This window comes from Syngnathoides biaculeatus, chromosome 4, assembly GCF_019802595.1.
Source record: "Syngnathoides biaculeatus isolate LvHL_M chromosome 4, ASM1980259v1, whole genome shotgun sequence".
Lineage (NCBI taxonomy): Eukaryota > Metazoa > Chordata > Actinopteri > Syngnathiformes > Syngnathidae > Syngnathoides > Syngnathoides biaculeatus.
The window spans coordinates 27,536,043-27,559,935 of NC_084643.1; the positions used below are offsets into that span (position 1 = coordinate 27,536,043).

The following is a 23,893-nucleotide window of genomic DNA, read 5'->3' on the forward strand; positions in this document are numbered from 1 at the left end:
GATAAGCCAGCCGCACAGCTGTACTGTACATGGACGTCTATGCAGGATAGACTCAGCTCATCACAGATGATCAATAATATATGACTGTGGTCACTCAAGTCTTCGGTAAATGGCCGCTAAACGTCATTGCTTAGTTACATCGGCCATAACAACAGTCAGAATGAAACCAATGTGTCAAAACGCCACTTAATGAAAGTATGAAGAAGTTCCATCCATCCATTTCTTTGCCGCTTATTCTCACAAGAGTCGTGCGGGTGCCAGAGCATATCCCAGCTCCCATCGGGCAGGAGGCAGGGTACACCCTAAACTGGTTGCCAGCCAATCGCTGGGCACATGGAGAGAGACAACAGTCGTGAAGATAAGCGGCTCGGAAAATGGGAGGATGAATGGATGTTTTGAGATGCAATTATGGTCACAGAATGCACTGAACTCATATCTCAAGGCAAATGAAATCAACAAGTCATTTCATCAGTTTATTTGATATGTAAATTCAAGAGAGAGAAAAATATTTTTGTAGGAGCTCAAGAGCTATTTGGAATTTTAATCTCAAGTTATCACTTGTACTAAGGCTGAAGTTGCCTTTCAAGTGTTTATTTCCATCAAGCGCGGGTGTTTCTATGGCATCTTTGACAGATAAAAGTTGAAGAAAAAGTCACGTTCCACTTCATGTCTGGAAAATCGCCCGTTAAACTCTGGAGGCCATGAGTGCTGCCAAAGTGTTTTGGTTTTCCTGGAAGTGATAGAAAAACTTTGGTACACAAACGCTACTAATTGCACACACTTACAGTGATGATGTTTTCTGAAGAATGCCATGATGGAAAATACACATTTGCATAGGAATGCAACCCTTGTGAGGATCAGCGGCAAAGACAATGGATGGATGGATGGATGTTTCAATCTAATCTAAACAGCTGCAGCTCGGGTTCTGGCCAGAACAAAGAGCTCAGAGGTTATTATTCCAATTCTTAAGTCTTTATATTGGTTTAAAATCCATTTTAAAGTTCTGCTACTGGTCTGTAAAGCGCTAACTGGTTTGGGTCCTGAATACGTGAAAGAAATGCTGACGGGATACAAACCCAGTAAAGAGATTGACAGACTCAGGTCAAATTGTGGAGTGCAGAGTCCAAAACAAACATGGTGTCAAGCAGCATTTGGCCATTATGCTTGGGGGAGGAGAAGTTGCCAACTGAGGTGACGTCACCTCCAACTTTTAATGTTTATAAATCCAGGTTAAATATAATTGTTTGAATATTTTGGGGTGCCTGGGTATCTGTATTTGTGCTGCACGAAGCAACATAATCAATGAAATGACGAATAAAATATCTCATTTTGTCTAATCCTGCTTGATGAACTGGACCAATTAAATTATAAGGTGATTTATGCCTTTTTTTTCTTGAAAAATTACAAATGGGTACTTTTTCCAAAAATATTGTCACCTAAATTGCCCTCCAATGAAAGACTGACTCCTTTACACACATAAAGAAATATAACTATATATAAAAAAAACTATTTCAAAAAGTGTTAGCTGAGAGGTTATGCTAATCAAACTCAGGATGACTTTTAGATTCTTCCTTGAAATTCTGCAGCCAATCCAAATTTTGAAGGTACCAGCAGTGCTCCTCCAAGTGGACAGTGGTACATAAAAAAATTACGAAATGAAATGTTTAAACTGTTTTTAATGTTCCAGTGGCTTTGACTTTATTTTAATCCAGAACGGTACATTTGCAGAGTACAGTTCAGCTGTATTTAACTATTGTGTACAGTACATTTGAAGAGTTTGTTTTCAAAACGAGACATAGGCATTTTTTTTCAGATTTACGAAACTCGCGCGCGCGAGTTTCGTAAATCTGAAAAAAAAATGCCTATGTCTCGTTTTGAAAACAAACTCTTCATTTGCATTTATTCTTGAATAACTTTGTTTTTAAACATGTCCAATTTTTACTTAACTTATATGTTCCTCTCACACCGCGACTGTGGTTATTTGGTTTTAAATCAAACGTGGTCCCCCAAAATTAATCATCCGAGATAGCAGTAAACCAAGAAACCACTTACCATTCAAATAAACCAAAATGGGGAAAATAAATGGGGATACATCGGATAAATAAAACAAACGTCAGAATGCACTGAGTCACACGGCTGTACTCATTGACTTCTGTCCTCTCTCTTCTGACCCCAGGCCCTCCTCCTCCACATCATCATCATCTCATCACCTTTACATTTTTTTCATCGTCCAGAGAAATAGAGACGTGATGAGATTGAAACCATCGAGGGCGTTTCACCTCTGGTGGGGTCAGCAGGCTATCCTGGGGACCACCGACAGAAACCTCAAATAAACTATAACAAATGTTCTACACCTCAAAATGTCTTTAAAATGACATTCAAACAAATAGTCACTTGATATCATTTTGCAAGAGCAGAGTTGATTGAAGTTACTGTATAGGTCTTCGTGTGAAAACATTTTTTTGAATGGGAGACTTTTTATTTATTTTTTTTTAATTAGTATCTCATAAGAGCAGGATAGTTAGGTAGCTATTAAATTTTATTCACATACCTTTATAAGGCTCTGAAATTGAACTGGACTGGAAGGAATTGCCTTGAATTGTAAAACGAAGCATATCACGTTATAACTTGAGAACTTATTGCGCCAACTAACATACAGGGCTGATCAAAGCTTCCGTATCTTTTTCCCTTTCATCATCAACAGAGGCATTTAGGCGATCCATTGACATCCGTATCTCTGCTTACTCGAGATAGAAGCAGACGTCTGAGAGCTTCCTGCTTCTCCGCGTCTCCCTTGCCCGTGTCCCGTCCTGATAATCACGACTTTACCGGCAGGCCTCACTTGAACTCGACCTGGCAGGGCCCGAAATGAACACGAGCCAACACGACCCCCAAACAAGGCACGGAACATGTGGGAGTGATGGGACGTGGACACTCAGCAGGTATCAGACTATCGAAGGTGAGTGTGTCAGGGAGTCTTCCTCCTTATTTAGGTCTCACCACGATTTCAGTTCAGTTGTATTTAACTTAAATTGCATGCATTTGCATTGAATCGTAATTATTGTAAATAACTTCCACTTACGGTGGCACAGTTCTGAGGTTCAATCCTCTGTGGAGTTTGCATGTTCTCCCCGTGGCTGGGTGGGTTTCTTCTCACATCCCAAAAATATGCATCATTCATTGGACTCTAAATTGCCCCTAGGTGTGATAGTGAGTGTGGCTGTTTGTCTCCATGTGCCCTGCAATTGGCTGGCAACCAGTTCACGGTGTACCCCGCCTCCTGCCTGTTGACAGCTGGGATAGGCTCCAGCACACCCCGTGACCCTCGTGAGGATAAGCAGCAAAGAAAATGGATGGATGGAACTTCCACTTACTGCCATTTTGACTGCACGTTCAAAACTTACAAATGAAAGCTGACTCTCTTTCACTGGTTTGTATCTAGCTTTTTCCTCTCCATAGCAACCAGCAGAACTTGGATCAGTTTCACCCCCCACCCCAAAAAGAAAAAAGAATCTGACATTAGTTGCTTTGTATACCAGGCATTTGGGTTTCAGCTCAAAAGATGAGACATTTCAGAAATCCATTTTTTTATTTCATGGTACGTACTCACATGTAGATGTGGTTATTCAAGACATAGCACTTTTTATTTGAAGCCACGCATTTTTCAATTGAGCAAAAGAATTGGAACATATGATGGGTGGTTGTACTTGCTCAGGTGCTGTTCAAAAAGTTAAAACATATAATGCATACGTTCAGACAGACGTCCATTTTTATTTTGTTGACATAACTGACCACTAAATGAAACCCCCAAATTGTGTATCTTAAGAAAATTTGAATATTATGAAGAAGTACAATAGTGATGACACCTGGTGTCACCCTAATCAGCTACTTAACTAAAATCAGGTCTTTAAATGGCCTCTCAGTCTAGTTCTGTAGACAACACAATCTTGGGGAAGACTGCTGACCTGAGGCGCTTGCTCATGTGCTATCTTTTCAAAAAATAAAGTACAATTAAAGTTGAGGCATTGACTTTATTGTGTTTGGTTCAGTACATTGTCATGACAAAATAACCCAAGATTGAACACGGGCTTTTTATCTGATGATGCGACTGTGCCGATCTTTTACAGCTGTCATGTCAGATGCCATTTGTTGGACAGTTTTGTGAGTGTAGGACACAACGGGAACGAAATAACCGGTGTCACCACCATGTGTTGTCAACTAAGAGTCGCCCAGGCAGGTGAGTGTTGACAGGAAGGTCACATTGGAGGTTATCACAAGCCCTTCCTCGCTGAAACTGGCATGGCTGATAGAATTTACATCATTCTCTTTAGTCCACTTGAGCCTACTGTAGAATACGATTATTATTATTTTTTTTTTCAGATCAACAATGGAGTGATCAGATTGATAAAAAACACACCTCCGCGCCCAACCCATCTACAACGACATAAAAGCAATCTCGTGAAAAAAAAAAAAACAATTTTTGAGGGGCAATTGTTTGAGACGTATCAGACAGGCATCGTTTGATCCCAGACGTCGATTTGAGAAACTCAATTCACTCTGATGGAGCCCTACCCAGGTGGATCCGCAAGAACTGAGCAAGGACAGACCTCGATGTCCACACAAGAATGGATGTACTGTGGCCCATGTCTATAGGGAGTGAGGGCGTTTCCCTGTTTGTATATGATCCGACAGACACTGGAGTTCTTGCTGTGCCTCGACAATAGCACTCATTGTCCATGTTCTTGTAATCGCCGTTTCCTTCCTGCACCTCTTTGGATGGCTACTGTAAGAACAGGATACTGAACGCCATGATGATACAGCAGCAGGCCACCCAAGGACTCTTCCGCTCACCTGAAACAGATCAATAGTGTCAATAAAAGTTACAGAATGATTGAGATAAACTGTGCTTTGCAAAAAAAAATAAAAAATAAAAAAATGGCTGACCTATTCTGGCACACTTCCAGAAAATTCCAAGAAGCCTGAAAGATACAAATAAAAATTAAGATCAGTTACCGGTTTACTGATTTGTACATGCAGCACTGGATGATTCACAGCCTCGCCAACAAATAAAACAGGGTAATTTGATTTCGTAATTTATTATTGCCATGGTGGAGCTGCTGTAGAGCCTTGGCCTCCCAGTTCTGAGGACCAGCTCAGGGTGTGCCCTGCCTCCTGCCCGATGATAGCTGGGATAGGATCCAACACTACTGCAACCATCGATTCTTAAATGTGGGCTTGTGAAGCCCTCTGAAATACTTTGGTGATTGATTATTCGCTTCCAGTCCTCAAAAGGTAACATGGATATTTGAATTCAACAGGCGTCAATGAGTTTAAGGGCAATACAATAAAATACAGTACCTTTAATGTTTAAGATCATTTAACAAAAAGATTTCACATGACTAAATTTATTAAAGTGAACTTAAAATGCTTTTTTTAAAATGATTTTATGTATTGACAGAAAATACCATTTAAAGTTAGACAGAAACACTAGGGTGTTTTCAAGCATGAGCAGCCCTAAAATCATGCCTGTACTTCAATTGAATTTAAGTCTGGACTTTGACTAGGCTATTGCAGTATTTGTTGGCCGGCCACTCCTGGGAAGTTTTACCAGTACTCCGTAATTTCTCCAGTTGAGGTTGATGCTGAAGGTTTGCTGAAATCCTAAAGTGTAATGACTTTTCCCAAAGAGGGCCAGGTAACTGAATATATATTTTTCTCCTAAGTGAAAAAAAATCATCATTTAAAAGCAGCATTTTAAATTCACTTGAGTTATATTTGTCTTATATTTACATTTGCTGGGGGAAACGATGCAAAAAATATCATTTTAGAAAGGGGCCAACACTTTCTCACAGCACTGTATTTTATTTGCATGCATAATATAATATAATAGTTCAAAAGCAGGGTTGAATGGTAACGTTTTAAATATTTGTATTACTACTCAGGGTTTTCCAGAAAGCCCATTGCACATTGATAAGCTTGCCAATTTGGAGCCTGATTCATCTCTTCCGACCAGTCATCAATGGGCCGACTATTCATTTTTCTATAAACATCAGGTTTCCATAAATCTGGGAATTTTCCAAGTTGTGTGTACAACACACACACACACACACACACACACACACACACACACACACACACACACACACACACACACACACACACACACACACACACACACACACACACACACACACACACACACACACACACACACACACACACACACACCACACACACACACACACACACACACACACACACACCACACACACACACACACACACACACGATAGGAGCAGTTTCGGCTGGCTGATTCATTGACAGCAAAACTCACAAACGTGAATTTCGATGCAGGATTGTATTCATCATTTTAAAAAACTGGGGGCTTGTGGAATCTCTCACAATTTTTGTAAACTGTAACGCTGCCTGGCAACTGGACACGTTAATATTATACTTATGAATGGAGCACCATGTCTCCAAATGAAAGCCAAAAACGATACCAATTACAGTATACTACAGAAAACTCAAGTGTGCATCATTACAGTATGAGATTGTGCTTTTTAAAATATCTTATCTCACACCTCAGACTTCAGTTATCTTAATCAGTGTAATTGTAAATCATGCGTGAATTTCTTTTTCAGTTGAAACCATTTTCACCCAGCACACTATTTCAATCTTTGAAACAATAAAATCCCAAGAAACAGCTTTCACTATAATGTGGTGTAGTTCTAAGATACAATTCAAATATTAGAGTTAAGATTTGAGATGAGTTGCACTGCTACTTGACACAAACACTCCATATTTATGACCGTTCATTCAATAATGCTACAGAAAGCTGTACTATCCAAACATTTTCAAGACGAAGATTACGCGCACATTCTGCAATCTTACCCGGTCTTATTCTTGTCCAGCAGACTGGGGGCCAGCGCTCTGATGTAGGCACAGGTACATATCAGGAGAAGAATTACTGTAAGCAGTGACTGGAAGTTGAAAATGGCTGACTGGAAAATACAAAGAAAGCAATCGCATTTTCAACACGATGCAGTTCAAGTCAACTTCTTTGCTTATTACATTTTTTTTTTAAATAGATATATTTACTTTCATTTTATTTTTTTAATTAACATAATTTGTATATGTCATCTCAATCTAGAGAAGCTCTCATGTCGTCGTGGGTGGGGGCACCCTTAAATGGTCGACAGCCAATCGTAACCACATATAAACAACCAACCATTTGCAATTACATTCACACCTACGGGCAATTCAGGGTCTCAAATAACCTACCATGCATGTTTTGGAGATATGGCAAGTGAAAAGGATTACCTGGAGAAAGCATGTAAACTCTACATAGGCGAGACTGGGATTTGAACCCCTGTCCTCATAACTGTAAGGCAGATGCTTTAACCTGTCATCCAAAGTTCCACCAGTTTAGCTGTATTTCACTTGCAGTATAAGTACAACACAGTGGGATTCAAAAGGATAGGATTTCAGTATGTTTTCAGACATTCATTTAGGTAAGGTTGAACACACTCACAATGTCACATCGAACCTAAAAATCGTCCCACCGCAGCCAACAGAAAAGGACCACTCGCAAATGATAAAACAAAACAATGACTCAAGAAACAATTGACACAAAACATGCACTTTAAACGCAATTTACATGCTCCCAGCATGCTTTGCCAAAGACGGTCCAATGTGTTGTGGAACAAAAAAAAAAAAAATGAGAAAACTGCAACAAGATGAGCCTGTTTGACCACAAACTATTTGAGACACTCTTAGTACGGAACATGCATCATCTTTTTACTCGTTGCATGAGCTTTAAATAACAATTATTAGCAACGTAGATGCTTCATAAAACGGGGGCGCATGAATTGGAAGAGTCTTCTATGGGACCGTTTCAGCTACGTGGCACACTACACTTTATGTGATGCGCGCAAACCAGCAACAAGGAAACAAGAGCAATGTTCATGTGAGCCATCTTAATAAAGCACGACCCGTTACAAGGTAGCGGCCATCAATGTTTCGGTCATATTTAAAACGGGAACCCAAAGTTATCGTTTACTTTTATCGACTGGCTAAACATTTAGCATCATAGCTAGTTAGCCAGTTGAGTGACAAATCCGTCCAACAACGCAAATAAAGGCTCGCTTACGAAGTCCGTGGAGCTGCAACACGGACTTGGTGATACGTACAGCATTTAAACCACGATTAACGGTATGATTTAGCGTGCACGTGCACTTTATAAGAGAAAATTTGCTTACCATTTTGATGGTCAGTCAACGCCACATGACACTTCCGGTCTTACGTACACGTGTGTGTGACGTAGTCACGCAATGCGTGACAGTTCCACTTTGCTGATTGGTTAAGGAAACAAGGCTAATAGTGACAACTTCAACAGGGAAATTAGCACAATTTCATTTTTATACGGACTCCGTTTTTTGGTCTTCGCAGTATCCTAATCACCGTAAGTCTTCTGAGTATGTTTTAGGTGTTGCATAAAGCACACACTTGGCAGTTTTTCTTTTTTATTTATTCGTAAATCACTGTCACTGTACTGTACTGCGCAGATAGGTTACAATAAAAGTATCCACGACACGTCGTCAGTCCTGTATTTAGTTCATTAGTGTCAAAATAGTGTACTTCAATTGCTGGTGTGTTTGCAAAGTGGTAAGGGGGACGCGCTAAAAAGGTTTTAATTCATAAATGAGGGGGGCATGTTCGAGATTTTTTTTGGGGGAAAATACATTTCCGGTTTCCCTGCAGAGGCGTCAAAAATACTCTGCACTTCAATTCAAAGTGCTGATAGAATGAAATGAGAAGTACCGCGTTGATAACTTGGGAATGACGAAAATAAAAAGATATACCCTTAATTAAGTTACCCCGTTTTATTAACCTACATAGTGGTATTAAAAAAAAGATACAGCACTGTGTTGATTAGAACTTTCCAAGATGTACCAATAGAGCCTTATGTTTTTCACGGTTGTAATTTGCAACAATACTTTACTGTAATCAATGTGAGAGGGTGAAAATCTAAATATTAATATCTCACTGACGGTGACGGTTATAATTTTGCATCATTATCTTTTTAAAGGCAGAATGTTAAAGGCCTCTTAATGAATCTCATCAGATTTTGGGATTGTAGCCAATGAAATGACAGGTGAGTGTAAATTGGCTTCCTTACCTTTTATTAGATTTACAAGTAGATGCACAAACGTCACATTTTTATTCACTATTTGTTCTTTGGGGTGCCATTCAACCTTTACTACGCTCCACCTCCACCTCTTTCGGAAAAAGTGTTTCATTTGGAGTGGTCCGGAAATTTATGAGAGCAAGGGAAACGGACTGTCATAGAGCTTGAACTTGACCTCCTGCTATTACATCAATAGTTACCTGGAAAAAAAGGAATATAATTAGTACGGGACTAAAACTGTCAATAAATAAAAGAACAACTTATTGATTCTGAACTTTCTCTGTCGCTGTTCAAGGTAATTTTGTCGAGTGCCCACCCTGAGAGGAAATTGGTTTTTATGAGATTGTGACAATAAACACTTTGAAACATTCCCTCCCTACTTCATTTTAACTGCCAGAGTGGGAGCAGCCGTAAAAAGAAAGTCCAGTGAAGGGACAGCGTAATTGTCACCGCCCCTAATTGCTTTCTACTCTCCATCGTAAAGCACAGGATTCTTCGTACAAAAAGTGTATACTTTCGTTCTAGCTATATTTCCATCGGCAACTTGTTTTCTTTGTACTTCCGATACATGGCATTATGTTTTAATGCCGCGAGGACAACAAAACACAATGGTTGTAGGATGAACGGGTCAAAGGCTGTGTGTCAAAATTGTAGGGGGGCTATTGTTTGATGAATTACACACTGCAGGGATTTTGTGTGTGGTGATAGAATGCTTGAACAGATAGACTTCAGGATACACTGAAGGTTTTTGTGCAGCTCCCCATTCCTAACAGACAGCTCAGTTTTTGAAAAAAAATGGAGTCTCCTTCTATCATTACCACAGGGTCATCATTCGCGCAGACCAGATGTTACTGTAACTAATGACTAGCTGGGCTCCGTTTATGAGGTTAAAGTTGAACCCTTCATCTCCCCTCATCTCATTCGGCCCATTCCTCTCGCCACACCCTTTCTTAAAGCACAAAGGGTCAACTTTAATCAGCTGCTGTAAGGTTATTGCATATGGTTTGGCACGTGTGTGGATGTCAGCATGTATAGTGAAAAGAAAAGTGGATATGTCACAAGTTATTGTAATATCTAAAGGGTTTCATGTTTCAAACATACCCAGCTAGGCTAACTGTCAATTTAGTTGCTTCGCCCCCTTCTCCAATTTCTTTGGCCTCTGTTTAAACGTGGATGATGTCTAACTCACTTCCACTTCCAGTGGAACCAATAATTACATATTTGAGCCTGGATGTCCACAATCAAGTAAAAGTTCCCAGATTATTTCACAGGAAAACAAAAAATTTAGCCAATAACCTAAATGGACAGTTATAGCTAAATTCTGATTTCATTGAATTAATTGTAATCATTTTATTACTCTTATTTGGAAATGTATTCATGTTTACAGTTGAAGTTGCCCCATTAGTTGGTACATTACCTCGAGGGCACATTGACAGTACTAAATAAATATGTACAGTACTGTACTCAAAACATGTACTTCAACCACAAAATAATAATTTGGCAATTTGAGGTAATCATCTTTGCTTGTTGTCCTCTAACCTGTCCGTGGATTAATTTCTTTTAAAATACATCATCAAAAGAAAAATGCACTTTTTCTAAACGTTCTATTAGTGTAAACTTGCATACACGAGTGCACTGGCACATTACTGGCAAAGAAAGATTTGCTCAGAAATTCCGTAACACTGAAAGGAATTTTGCAAATGCCATTTTGGTCTAACAATGTGCAACATGTCTGGCATGACTGTGGAAACTATGTCGAGTCATTTTTTAAGAGCAACATGTAGCTATGAAGCTAAATGCATGAACAAGAGGTACTTGAGTGTTATGATTTAAAAAAAAAAAAACAATTCATAGCATTTAACTGATTATACAAAACCTGTAGCTTTCATTCATTCATTCACTCATTTTCTGTACCCATAAAAGATACTGAACTGAGGCCCTGATTTTGACTGGTCTCCTCATGTACGGTAATTACTTTGCTGGTGGTCAGGGAGGCCTCACTCCAATACAAAAGCCTGCCAAAACCTGATTATCTCCATGTGGTTCCACTGAATCAATGAGACCCCCATTGAAACACACCCAGGGGCTTTTATTGCCAAATCTGAGAAGAAAACAATGAGGCATTTTGATGCAACTAAAAGATTAACACAGTGTTGGAAGTTGCAACACCAGACCGAAAACGGGGCCGATGGAACAGCAGGGTTTCAGAGTAGCTAATGACGCATCCCAATGCTTGGAACATGAATTATGCATATCAATCACACCATTCTTTTATATTTGGCAGTCTGCAGGTGAAGGTGACACATGAGGCATGAGCAGTGCAGTCAGACAGATCACTGTGGCCACTGACCCAGGGACCCCTTATTTCCTACGAGTTGACTTTGCTGTCAGTCTGAGTGCTGGGTTCACACTAGCTCTCTCCGATGGCATCTCTGCATGGAATGGAGAAGGTAAAAAAACCACCTTAGAACTACGGATTTCAGGCTGCATCGACTGATTTTGCACACAAGCTGTGTCCTAGTTAGTGAGCCCCACCTTCAGAACACCAAACCTATGCAATCTACAGGAGTGACGCCTTTCTAAGACGGTTTCAAAAGCTGGAGCAACAAGGATGTCTTCCAGAGCGATGTGGCCGAACTCGATTGAACTGTCACTCAGTGGGTGGGGTTCGGCAACTAGTTTTTAAGAGGAATCAACCCTCGGTGGCTAATTTAGCTGCGATTTAATAATTCAGTTGCTCGCTGAGAGGACTCACAATTTCAGATGTAACGGTCATGTTGCAGCACAGGATCTTTGGCAACACAAATATGTGTTTTGGGAAGAAGCGAGGTTTAGATGGCTCATACCAATAAAAAATGTTGTACAGTACTCAAGTCCTCAAAGGACTTTTCAAGGACTCATTGGCTCCCGTTGAATTCTAATATCCATGTTACCTTTGAGGACTGAGTGTCACAAAGGGAGAACATGGAGTGGATACGTGAAGACAATGTCAAAGCCATGCTAATTGCTAAGCTATCGTGTCATGCAGCCACAAAACATTGAACTCTGATGAAAGGGTTAGGGTTAGGTGTGGGTGGGTTAAAGGTCAAGTGTCATGAAATAGATTATTTTTAGTATGTTATTAATGAAAAAAATGGCAGCCGCTATGGACCCATCCATTTTTTCAGCACAAAACATGATTTTGACGTATTTGGCTTTTTGAAAGAAACTCCCACCATGAAAATCCTCTTGAGCGATTTGTTTTCGACAAGAAGCAGGAAGTGACATTCCAGGCAATAGTGCGCTCAAGCGGACATGTTTTTTTTTCATTAGTTTTACCTACGGGAAGATAGCTCATTGTTCCTTTGTGTTAGCCAAAATGCCAGCTCATTGCATTGCTGAATATTGCTCGAAAACTTGGGAGGATGGATTCGCTCTTCATAGTTTTCCAAAAGATCCGGTTCGTCGTGAAAAATGGATTGCACAGGTGCAAAGGATGAGAGCTTTGTGGGTTCCAAATGACAGGTAGGTGTGTATACAGGTACTAAAAAAAACACAACAATAGTTGGGGGGGTATAATCCCTAGGTCAGGGGTGTTAAATGTGTCGATGTGTGCATTGGAAGGCTCCTGTGCCGCAGCCGCTGAAGGACGGCCTCTGCAAGCGTTGTGAATCCCCAGCGGCCATGTCGACAAGGCTGAGCCTGCTGCCACCCTTGTCAGCAAGGCGGTTTGGCCGCGGCGTTGTAGTCGCTCGTGGGCTGCATTGTTTTTATCACAGTCGCACAGAGGTGGGTCAGCATGGGAGGTCGTTTGACCGTGATCCGCATATCATCTAAATATGGCTCGAAATAATAGGGTAATATTGCATAACTTCACTCGGTTGTGAGATGTTCTGTGTCAGAAGGGGCCACAGCGTGTTTTCAATGGTGAATGTCTGGGGTGATGTCACGGGCAGTAGATTCAGCCAATATGGCGACCACTTGGATCTCGAATGACAATTCCGCAACTTTGCGCATGGATGATGCGCTCTCCGCTCATATTTATTTTTTCATATAGAGATCGAAGTGAATAATGTTATATATTTTTTTCATTTCAGTATTTATTTTCAAATGTTCATAGGGATGACACTTGACCTTTACCAGTCAGATAGAGACAGATATTTTTGATGATGGACCATCTTGTATAAGGGTACTATGATTCAAGGTAGAACTGCATCTGCCATAACAAAATTGTAGTCATTAAAAACATTCATAATTTATTAACGATTATGATTATGACTCACACAAAACGTTCTTGACAAAATTTTGAAAATATGGAAATTCAGACAAATTTGGGCAAGTTTTTCTGGAAGTGAATTTTTACAGCAAGTCTGTCAAGCTCATTTTTGCCATGGGCCGCATTGTAGTTACGGTTTCCCTCAGAGAGCTGTTATTAATTTATTTTGAAAAGATCTGTAGTAGATAATTTGATATAGATAATTTAATAATTGTGGATAAATATGGCCTGTGTCCAAATTGACCTGGAACATAATTTGTGTACATGAAAAAGAAACATTCCAAGGGTTAACATAATCCGACAGTCATTTATTGCAAATTATTCAGTAGACTCCCAAAATACAGGGGTCCGGGATCCTCTGTGAGAAGCGCTGGTCTTGATTGATTGATAGATTGATCACCTGCTCTGTCAGTCAACTGACTGGGCCAACTGTACACTCGCACCTGGTAAGGGCCTGTCCAATAATATTGTGACTCTTTAAGCAGGAGTAGGACACAAGTGAACCTGTTTTCCACCATCCCTTCCTTTCTCTGCTGCAGCTTACAGGTGTATAAAGTAGATGACCCTCCACAAGGTCTGTCTTTGTACATGCATGCCTGTGTTGAGGTGTCTCTGTGGAAGGACAGCTGGAAATATAAGTGCTCCTTGATTTTCTAACCCTGTCCATCTGCAGAGCTGACAGGTTAGGATGGGGCTGTGACAGCTACAGAATGCGCAGGCTCCTCGCTCGCTGTGTTCCTGCGATTGATGTGTTAATTGGGACTCAGTCCTCGTATGAGCAGCTGTGCAACAGCTGATGACATTCCCTTCAGGATCCCTTCATGCTTCTGTTTAAATTGTCTTTCACAAACTTTCATGCCGTACCACGTAATTTGTATTTACAGTTTCATTTTGCAGCCTGCTATTATTCCTTTGCTTCCTGTCGAGTTTCTCTCAAGTGTTCGTCTTGGAAAATCCTTCAAAAAATGGCGAAAATGTTCTCTTTCTCTCCAGTTTCAGTAGATGAAGTTATGAGGGAGGCCAAGGTTATAAAGGCCCCAATGGAGGAATATGTCGAGGATCTTCATCAAGCACTGATGGGAGGTGGACAGGGGAGAGGAGGCGAGAGGAGAGCCAGTGAAGGAGACATATATTCTTTCGACCTCAGTCTGGATCGCCTTCAACTCTCATACCACAAAATGTGTGACGGCGTTTCGGTAAGCCAGCTTTTTGATATGTAAAATATGAACCCGTTTAATTACAGAAACACAAGTGGAGAACTTGCAAGGCTTGAAATAGCTTTTTTTCTTTGAGGAGCTCTTTTGCGAACCGCCAACTTAATTTGAGGAGCAACTTTCTGATTTTGAGGAGCATTCTTATGCAGGTTAATTATAGGGGTGTTGTAATCAAATCTTTGGGATCAGAAATCAGTTGATCTCAGGAAAAAAAATGATTGGATCTGACTTGATTTAAAATCTCAGATTTTACCACTATTATTATACAAGTAGTATATTCCCTGCTTCGGTCCAGCCCTTTTATCAAAACTGCTCTCGAACGGTGTCCAGAGACCACGTGAACGCGACACCAACTTGCTACAGTGCTACCATCGTAGCGAGCATTAAGAACAATTATTGTTTGTTTCAGTTGAAGTTCACTGTAAAACTAAACAGACACCGCAAATGAATAACACCAAATAAATGTTCAAATACACTACAGACTTAGCTTCTTTATCCATGTTTGTACCCAAAAAATGCTATTGCAAAGCTAATGCAACATGAATGAACAACACCATTGACGAGCTAGCGAAGATTATCATGGAACTCGTTGCACTGTGTCTCAAAATAAGGCATATTGGTAAAAAAAAAAAAATAATAATGGTATGAACATAATAAGCATACAATATAGCATTAGTCAATATATTCTTCAAACTGTGTTTTATTGACAATATACGATTGTGACTTCTACTTCCTTTGTTGTATTTCATGAACCACGCTTCCCCTCAGCGGTCAAGACGTGCGCAGTAGTTACTTTATGGGACCAATTTCTTAATAAAAAATTGGCCAGTTTTTCCTCATACCTATTATTGCTGATTGTTGTTCTCTTTGTAAATGATATCGATAAGCCTTTTCTCCCATTCCCTATCGGACAAAACTCAAGGCTGCGGTTTCAGAATGGAATGGAAAAAGCTGGATCGGGACATCCCATGTTAATTCCACAGTGACCTGAAGGGGTAAATTAGGAATGTTGTGGGGTGCGAGATGGGCAGAGACCACCTGCCATTGGGCTGGTTATAACCAGGATTAATCCACATGAAAAGAAACTTAAAAAAAAACTTCAATTTGCAGAAATATATGCATGCATGCTTTTATTTAGCAGTATTTTTTTTTACCATAGAGAACAAGGAACTAAATAAAAATCTGAAGTGCAATGTAAGCTAAGAGTATACTGTCAACTGCATTGTAACGTCTGGGTCTGGTTGACTCATAACAGTTTTAAAAGAAGAAGGACATATGTGTGAATTTATTTGACGGACTAGTGTCCAAAGTTATCACAAGTGTTCTCGCAGGTACCAATACTTGTGACAGTAAGTGTTTAGAATCTAATCTTCTTTTTCTTCTGGCTTGTTAAGGGTCGCCACTGCGTGTCATCTTTTCCATTTAAGCCCATCTCGTGCATCCTCCTCTCTAACACGCACTGTCCTCATGTCCTCGCTCACAACATCCATCAACCTTTTCTTTGGTCTTCCTCCCGCTCTTTTGCCTGACAGCTCCATCCTCAGCACTCTTCTACCAATATACTCACTCTCTCACCTATGAACATGTCCAAACCATCGAAATCTTCACTCTCTGACCTTGTCTCCAAAACATCCAACTTTGGCTGTCCCTCTAATGAGCTCATTTCTAATCCTATCCAACCTGTTCACACCAAGCGAGAACCTCAACATCTTCATTTCTGCTACCTCCAGTTCTGCTTCCTGTTGTGTCTTCAGGGTCACCGTCACTAATCCATACATCATCGTGTTTACAATCTAATAATATCTTTAATTGCACTGTACATTGCTAAAGGCACATCATGACAAGTATACAGATCTGCAAGAAAAAGTCCCTCCACCAAGTCCACCTCCAGGTTTTTTCCATTTTTTTTCATTTCCATTATCCACACGACCAATTGGCACTGATGACCCCCCCCCGCCCCCCAATCGAAGAGTCCCCGCCGGTGTTGTGCCGGTGTTTGGGGAGACAGTTCCCCTGGTCCACATTGTCTCCGGCAACAGTGCCGAGGATGGTGCGGGTGCCTCCCTGGCCAGGCACCCGACACCTGTGTGAGACCAACTAAGCCACCCTCCTGGCTGTGGTTTGGCCACGAATGTACTCTTAAACTCAAATTACAGACTTATTAATGGAATGAGAAGATAAAAACTGATAAATGCGGTGCACATCTTGGACAAAGTTTTATACTTCTGACATTAACTGAAATGTGAGCACTCGTGTTCACTACTTATTTTAAAAGATCTTACAAACCCGACATACGTGTTCCAAGAAAGCACAGAGACCATGTTTAAAAAGCTGTCATAGATTCCTAATTAGTTTGCGCTTACATTCCTCAACATCCTGTGCCCCTTAGCTCAAACCAGCATTGTTCCTCAGGGAGAAATGCATGCAATAGCTTAGCTCCAAACAGAAAGGAAGTCTTTTTACAAGGGGGTTGTTAAGAAGATAAGGTTTATAGTCTACATTATTGCAGAAATAGGAAAGCCCAGTTCCCTCCAGGTGGCCTTGGACAAAGGCACATGATAGAAATCATTCAGTTTGTTCCCAGGAGATTGTGCTCTAATGGGTACTGCTTGTAAATGTTTATACAAAAAGGTTTGCTGATTGAATTTTGGTTAAATGGCAAGGTGCAGATCTATTCTTAAAGGTCCCTCACTTGAGCATACACTAGCTGCTTTGGTACCCATTGAGAGGTGTGCCGAGCGAGCCTTTACATGTTGGCTGCTTGAGGATAATTGAGTAGCAGTTTGGATTGAGCAGTGAGCTTTCAGTGGATCTTAGTGTTATTCTTGTCGGGGGCTCGTCACTCTAGGGTGCAGGTCACCCATGTCTCGGCACAGGTGACCTGAAGAAGAAAGCCAGGGGCTTAGGAACACAGTAAAGAACCATAAAACCCTGCTTAGTCGACAAGACACTCCAATCTCCTTCAGTTATGCACTTGTTGATTAAAGCTTCTTCCCGTCTAATTACCCCTGGCCTTCTCTATGAGTATATTCCGTGGACGAAAGAGTGCCTCCTTATGTACAAAATGGTGCTCAGAAATGTACCCATAAAGACCTTCTCCTTGTCCTTTGTATGCTGTTCTTATTTGGATGGAAAGTGGCGGCATGGTGGCGCAGCTGTAGATCGTTGTTCTAACAGTTCTGAGGGCCGGGGTTCAAATACCGGCCCCCCTTGTGTGGAGTTTGGATGTTCTCCCCGTGGCTGCGTGGGTTCTCTCCGGGCACTCTGGTTTCTTCCCACATCCCAAAAAACATGCATTAATTTGAGACTCTAAATTGCTCCTAGGTGTGATTATGAGTGTGACAGTTTTATGTCTCCATGTGCCCTGTAATTGCCTGGCAACCAGTTCAGGGTGTACCCCGGATCCTGCCCGATGGCAGTTGGGATTGTCTCCAGCACTCCTATGACCCTCGTGAGGATAAGCGGCTCAGAAAATGGGTGGATGGATGGATGGATGTGTTGAAAGTTGAAAGTTCACATTTACGTTTTACAGGATCTGTCGATGATAACTGTTTCTCAAAGTGGACGAGTACTAGCTCATGTTTTTTTTTTCCAAGCAAGAACAGTACACAAACTTCCAATGTGATTTTTCCAATGTATAATTGGACATTTTGCTCCCTCTATGACTGTGGGAACATCCTACGTTATCAGGCACGTCCTGGCAGCTCCTGCCGCTCACTTCCTGCTCTTTATCTACCCCCACGCCTCTACGTGGTGGCTGAAGGCGTCGATCTCTGCTCTATAGCCACACATCCTGTCTTGAGCACGCTTGCCCACTTTCTAATACTTTCATTCTGTCATCGTGCCACTCAGTATTATCACACTCCCCTGCTTGATGGAGATGATCCTTAACCCTTAGCTCCTGTTCTGGTGAAATTTGACCTGTTTTGACATTTGACAGCAATAAACACTCCCTAAACTTGATATTATCACCCTGAATTTGCATACCATTTTCTAGTGACCCAAATTAAGTAAAACAATATTTTAATCTGTCATTCTTCTGTACAAAGTTTGCGTTCACTAAGACTTTCCTTGATCAAATTTAACTTAAATGATTTCCCCCCCTCCCCATGTCCTCGGTAAAATAGACCTATTTATACCTATTTATAATGGACCTAATACATATTTTCGATGCAAGTTTTTTGTACAAATATGTGGTGTGTAAAATATTTTCAAAAATACCTTACATTTCCTCTGAAACATTGAGTTTGTATTAATCATGCATTTATTAATGGCAGACAGGCAATTAATACATTTGATCGGTCTATTGGTTCATATTTTGATGGAGATATGAGACAATTTGTATCATTAAATATTCTTGGTCCTGGTCAAAATTGACCTGGAACATATAGTACTGTGTATGAACAGTTTGTAAAAGTTGATGTGAGGAGGTTGGATCACAACTTAACTGCATCGTACAGAAATATTTCTTCTATTCTTTTCCCTCTCTCATATCATGTAGTTGAAAATTCACACATTATATAAGCACTTACTTGCTTAATCACCGTCTCAACTTGCATATTGTTGATCCATCATATTAACATTGATGCACTCTGACCCATGCATTGGGTATTTATGATAAGTAATGCTTTGTGTCTTTGTTGCTGCTTGTGTTGTTCTGGTATCACTTACATCCTGATGTGGTCATGAGAGCTCGTCTTTTGCACCTTCCTCTGCCCCTTCTGATCTCTTGTGACCTTATGATCTGGTTTAGCTGTCTGGAGACACACACAAACAAACAGCAGACCACACATCAGACCACATTGTTATTCCAAATAATGTAGAGTTACTGAGCTTTATTTTCAGATATCCTGCCAAATATCAGATTTAGGGCTTCCCCTAACATTAGGTACACCTGGGGAATAATGGCACCCAATACAATAATTGTAGAAGAATGTTGCTTTGAAAGATTACAACCTTCTTTTTTTCATCAACACTGTAAGGTGTTATCAATTTAAGGATGTTTTAATTGTGGCTCTGGTGGTGTTTTCAGTAGTGCTGAATTGCCCTCCATTTATGCTGAGGATTGATGTTTATGTTATTTAGATACATTTGAAGAGTCAAAATATTTGGAACACCTTTATGTATGATACAGTAAACCCAACTGTTATGCATATTGTTTTGGAGTCTCCAGTGGATGCATGTCTTAAAGAAAGGGATTTCCTAATGATCTTCAACTAAACAGTGCTGATAATGAAACACATGACTTGAGGGGTATTTCTTTCTTTTTTTTTTTCTTGTATTGATGAAAAATTCATTCTGATTGCGGAGAATCTTGTATTATTTTAGTTGCGGTATAGAAAACATAAAGAAGAGGCACTGAGCTGTGGATCTTTCAAGCTCATTTAGACCTCCCACACCTTGGCAGAGTCAAGCTGACCTTTTAGTTTATCTCTTTGTCTCAAGGGAGAAGCAGATGCTCAAGAAAATAAATGGTGCATTCTAGGCTCCCTTTCTTCTTTCCACAAAGAGCTAGAACCAATAACAAACAACTTTCATCTTCCTCAAGCACAGAGTGTGGTTATACTTTTAGATGTTGCCCTTGTTTCCTCCTCTTTTAAGCTGTCACTACAGTTCAGTAAAAGCGATAAACTTGGTGGCGTTTAATTCACTTGTTTCCAAGTCTTTGCAGAACCTCTAAAAGAAAGATAGTAAGTGTTTATTTTGTTGTGAGAGTTAACCCCATAAATGTGTTTTAACACAGGTCAAACTGAGGTTGGGACTTCGACTAGGTCACTCCAGAACATGTATGTTCTTCTTCTTAAGACATTTGGTTGTTGATTTGCTTGTGTTTTGGATTATTTTCCTGTTGCTGCAACGTTCAGCCTCTTTTGCGCTTCAACAGTTTGACACATGATCTCAGATTTTTCTGCAATATATCTTGATGAATTTGTGCATTCACATTTTCATGGATCATAGCAAGCTGTTCAGTCCCGAGATAACAGGGCACACCGATACCATGATGCTTCTGCCACCATACCTCACAATTGGGATGGGATTTTGGTGTTGGTCTGTTGTCTTTTTTCCTCCACACTTGATGTTGTGTGTTCTTACAAAAAGAATTCCATTTTGGTTTTATCTGTTGACAGAATAGTTTGCCTGGTGTACGATGGAGCATCCGGTTGTTCATTGGCTAACTTCAACGTATCGCAATATATATATTTTTTGTTTGTTTTGGAGAAAGCAATGTCTTCTTCCTTGGTGCTCTCCCATGAACGCAATTCTTGTTAAATGTTATAAGTGTTGCATATTTGTCAACAGAGATATTGGCATGAGCCAGCAATTCTTGTTTTTTCTCCCTGTAAGTCTTCAGGTGAAACACTGTTTTTTTTTTTTTTTTTTTTTTTTAACTTAATGAGGATTCTGAGCTCTTGTAGTCATATTTACAGGATGGCCACACTTAGAAATAACAGCAACGGTGCTGAACTTTCTCAATTTCTGAACAGTGTCTCTAACCAAGGACCGATGAACATCAATACTTTTATCGATACCTTTATAACCTTTCTCAGCATTATTCCCTATAGTTTAGTTCACTGACCTGTTTGCTATCATACATCATTAAAGGTGATTAGACCACATGTGCTTATAAGACAAAAAAGTGGACAGTAGGCAGATTTTGATTTTGCAGCATAATTAAACTTATCAACTGTTCATTTAGGTCGAGTTTTTCAACCAGAGACTTTTTCACGGTCGCCATTGCTTTATTCCTTTTTACGCAAAGGAAAGTAAAAACGACCACCGGAAATGACCAAAATTTGTTGAGGAAACTCTGCGCTGTGTCCTCCCAGCCCATACCAGCTCTTGCGACACCTCTGACTTGGAGAAGAACTGCAGGACATTTTCCAAACTGTGCTCCTGGGTTGCACTCGAGTATAAAGACAAACTACGTGTGGGAGAGCAGCAGTGATGTCGGCCGAATGTCCGAGTCTAAAGAGGCCTTTAGTTGAGGGAGACTGTTTGTTCTTGTGATTTAGATAAAGATCAGATCACATTTAAAGGAACACTTTGTCCAAACTAATAGGAATGGGAGCACACATTAAAAGTTAGTAGACGAGGGTTCAGTGTTTCTTTTAATGCCAGAGTTATCTACAGATTTCACCAAGTAAAAACATCTCTAAATTGGAAAAGTATTATCGAAATTCCTCTCTCGCTCAGACATTCCGATGAGCCTGGCTGGAAAACTAACAGCCAATCAGCATTTGCCACGCCTGCAGTGCTTCCTGTTGTGACCCCCCATTGCTCATGGATACGTTTCACCGAACAGAGAACGTCCACTATCTGGCATTTTGTGGCCGATTTTTTTGTGAATAATAATTACAAACAGACAAAACCAAAATAGCATAATGTACAATGTTCAAGCCTGTGCGTTTGAGCCAGAATTAACACAGCCGGAACTTGACGTGTTGGAGAGGGGGCGTGGCACTCACGATGAACAATAATCTCATTATATGCACCGCGGAGATTTGTTTGATGTTTTTCTGAGGAGTTGGTTTAGATGTTGAGAATATACAGCAGGGGTGGCCATACTTTTATTTATTTATTTTTTTTTTTTTTTTTTATCCCAAGATCTACTTTTCAAGCAGCTAGCCTCTCGCGATCGACCGGGGGTGGCAATGGGGTGGGGGGGACAGTGCACGCGTGCATTGCCATAAATACGAGCTGAGAAGTGTTGTGTGCTAAGAACCAATAAACTCAGTACAACAGCGAGTCAATGCTCCGTGTTATTACTACTCCCACCATTGACCAAACAAAACAAAAATAACAATTTTCAAGCGTTTGAGCCAGAATACACACAGGCAGAAATTGACGTGTTGGAGAGGGGGCGTGATGCTGACAGAGGGGCATAATAGAGATGCATTCCACATGTTCCAGACAGGCTTGTTTCGAAAGACTGGTGTTGGTGTTCTCTTTGTGACCTAATGCCAACTGTGGCGGAATGCCAGTGTTGTCGTGAGTTTGAAAAGGAACAAAAAATGGAGCGTACCGGAATAAACTTGGATCACGATCAACTTGTCTGCATAACATAGATACTACATACTAGATAACAGATACAAAGTTGTTTGTTTGGACGAAGACGTGTTACATATCAATTTATTCATTATCCATGAAAGTTTGATGAAAGGACCACTTGTACATCCAGTGGAAATATAAAATGCTAAAAAAACCAAAGAATTCCCTAAAGTGGTTACATGTACTGTATATTTCCATCCATCCATTTTCTTAGCTGTTTAGCCGCACGAGGGTCGCAAGAGTGCTGGAGACTATCCCAGTTGTCAAGAGGCAGGAGGCAGGTTACACACATGCAGACATGGGGAGAACATGCAAACTCCACACACGGAGGTCCGGGATTGAACAGGTGCACCACTGTGCCGCCTCATAAAGTATGTTGTTGCTTATACAGTACCAGCACAAGAGGCTATAATTAAGCGGCTAATAACCAGTAAAGATTAGATCCGTGCAAATTTCCCCGGCTGATGAACGAGCCTCAACTGTGACAGCCACATCTCTATCCCGTCAGGTTGACCCCATGGGAGGTTAAAGAAGGACACATTTGTGTGCATTTTCTCAGTTTTGTTGGTGCAGAACACATTGGCATCTTGGCTTTGCTAAAACGAATGGTCTGTAATGCAAAAGACCAATGACGTCAGGGGCGGGGTCAAGGATGTTTCTTCCGGGTCTGGCTGTGAAAGCTGGCACATATGCAGATTTTGCTTGAATTTGAAAAATGTTCTTTATTTCCCTTTTTTTTCCAATTAATAACCAAAATATATGTAATAATAATATTACTTCACATTGGAGGGTTTATTGCACATATGAATTTTGGAGAGAGTCTTCCTTTAAGGAGAAATTAATGTGGAAATTTAAGAAATTCCAAAACGTTCACATACTTTTTTCCTCCTACTGTATTCATTCAACAATATATTTACTCCTGTGCTTATAATTTTCAGTGATGCTAAATTATTCCGCATCATACTGAGAGTTATTTCTATCGTAACTTGTAATTACACACAGTCCTCAACTCTAAATGAGGGCATTAAATGTCTGCTATCCAAATTCACGAACTCTGTTAGTTGTGCCACACTACTTTACATGATCCCCTATCACATACAGGATTTATTGCCAAATGATTTACTTTTCTACCAGTTGACAGACAGCAGCAGGTTCCGGAGCAATGCGATGGAAGATTTAAGCAGAGAT

General features: G+C 40.4%; 2 protein-coding genes across 10 annotated transcripts in view; one reads left to right on the plus strand and one right to left on the minus strand.

The window, feature by feature from the left end:
* Positions 1-4,011: 4,011 nt before the first annotated feature.
* Positions 4,012-8,393, minus strand: tmem167a (transmembrane protein 167A). 2 transcript variants are annotated; one of them, XM_061817671.1, is made up of 4 exons: positions 8,259-8,393; positions 6,892-7,001; positions 4,945-4,979; positions 4,012-4,851 (listed from the first exon to the last, which is right to left on the minus strand). In XM_061817671.1, exons 1-4 carry the CDS (start codon positions 8,259-8,261, stop codon positions 4,781-4,783), a joined length of 219 nt encoding a protein of 72 aa, XP_061673655.1. In that variant the 5' UTR covers positions 8,262-8,393; the 3' UTR covers positions 4,012-4,780. The 2 variants fall into 2 exon arrangements, with proteins under 2 accessions (XP_061673655.1, XP_061673654.1); XM_061817670.1 differs by lacking the exon at positions 8,259-8,393 and adding an exon at positions 8,150-8,252.
* LOC133499529 (DNA repair protein XRCC4-like) overlaps positions 7,570-23,893 on the plus strand; it is a 31,219-nt gene continuing 14,895 nt past the window's right edge. For 3 of the 8 annotated variants that reach the window (XR_009794682.1, XM_061817662.1, XM_061817667.1), the window contains exons 1-3: positions 8,343-8,461; positions 11,472-11,637; positions 14,436-14,638. Coding sequence is in view for 7 of the 8 variants with exons in the window: in XM_061817662.1 (XP_061673646.1) it covers positions 11,499-11,637; positions 14,436-14,638 (342 nt within the window). In the remaining variant the exon portion in view is untranslated. Of the gene's footprint in view, positions 8,002-8,334; positions 8,462-9,088; positions 9,155-11,471; positions 11,638-14,435; positions 14,639-23,893 lie in introns of those variants that run through there. The other 5 variants (XM_061817663.1, XM_061817664.1, XM_061817665.1 and 2 more) reach the window with 5 other exon arrangements.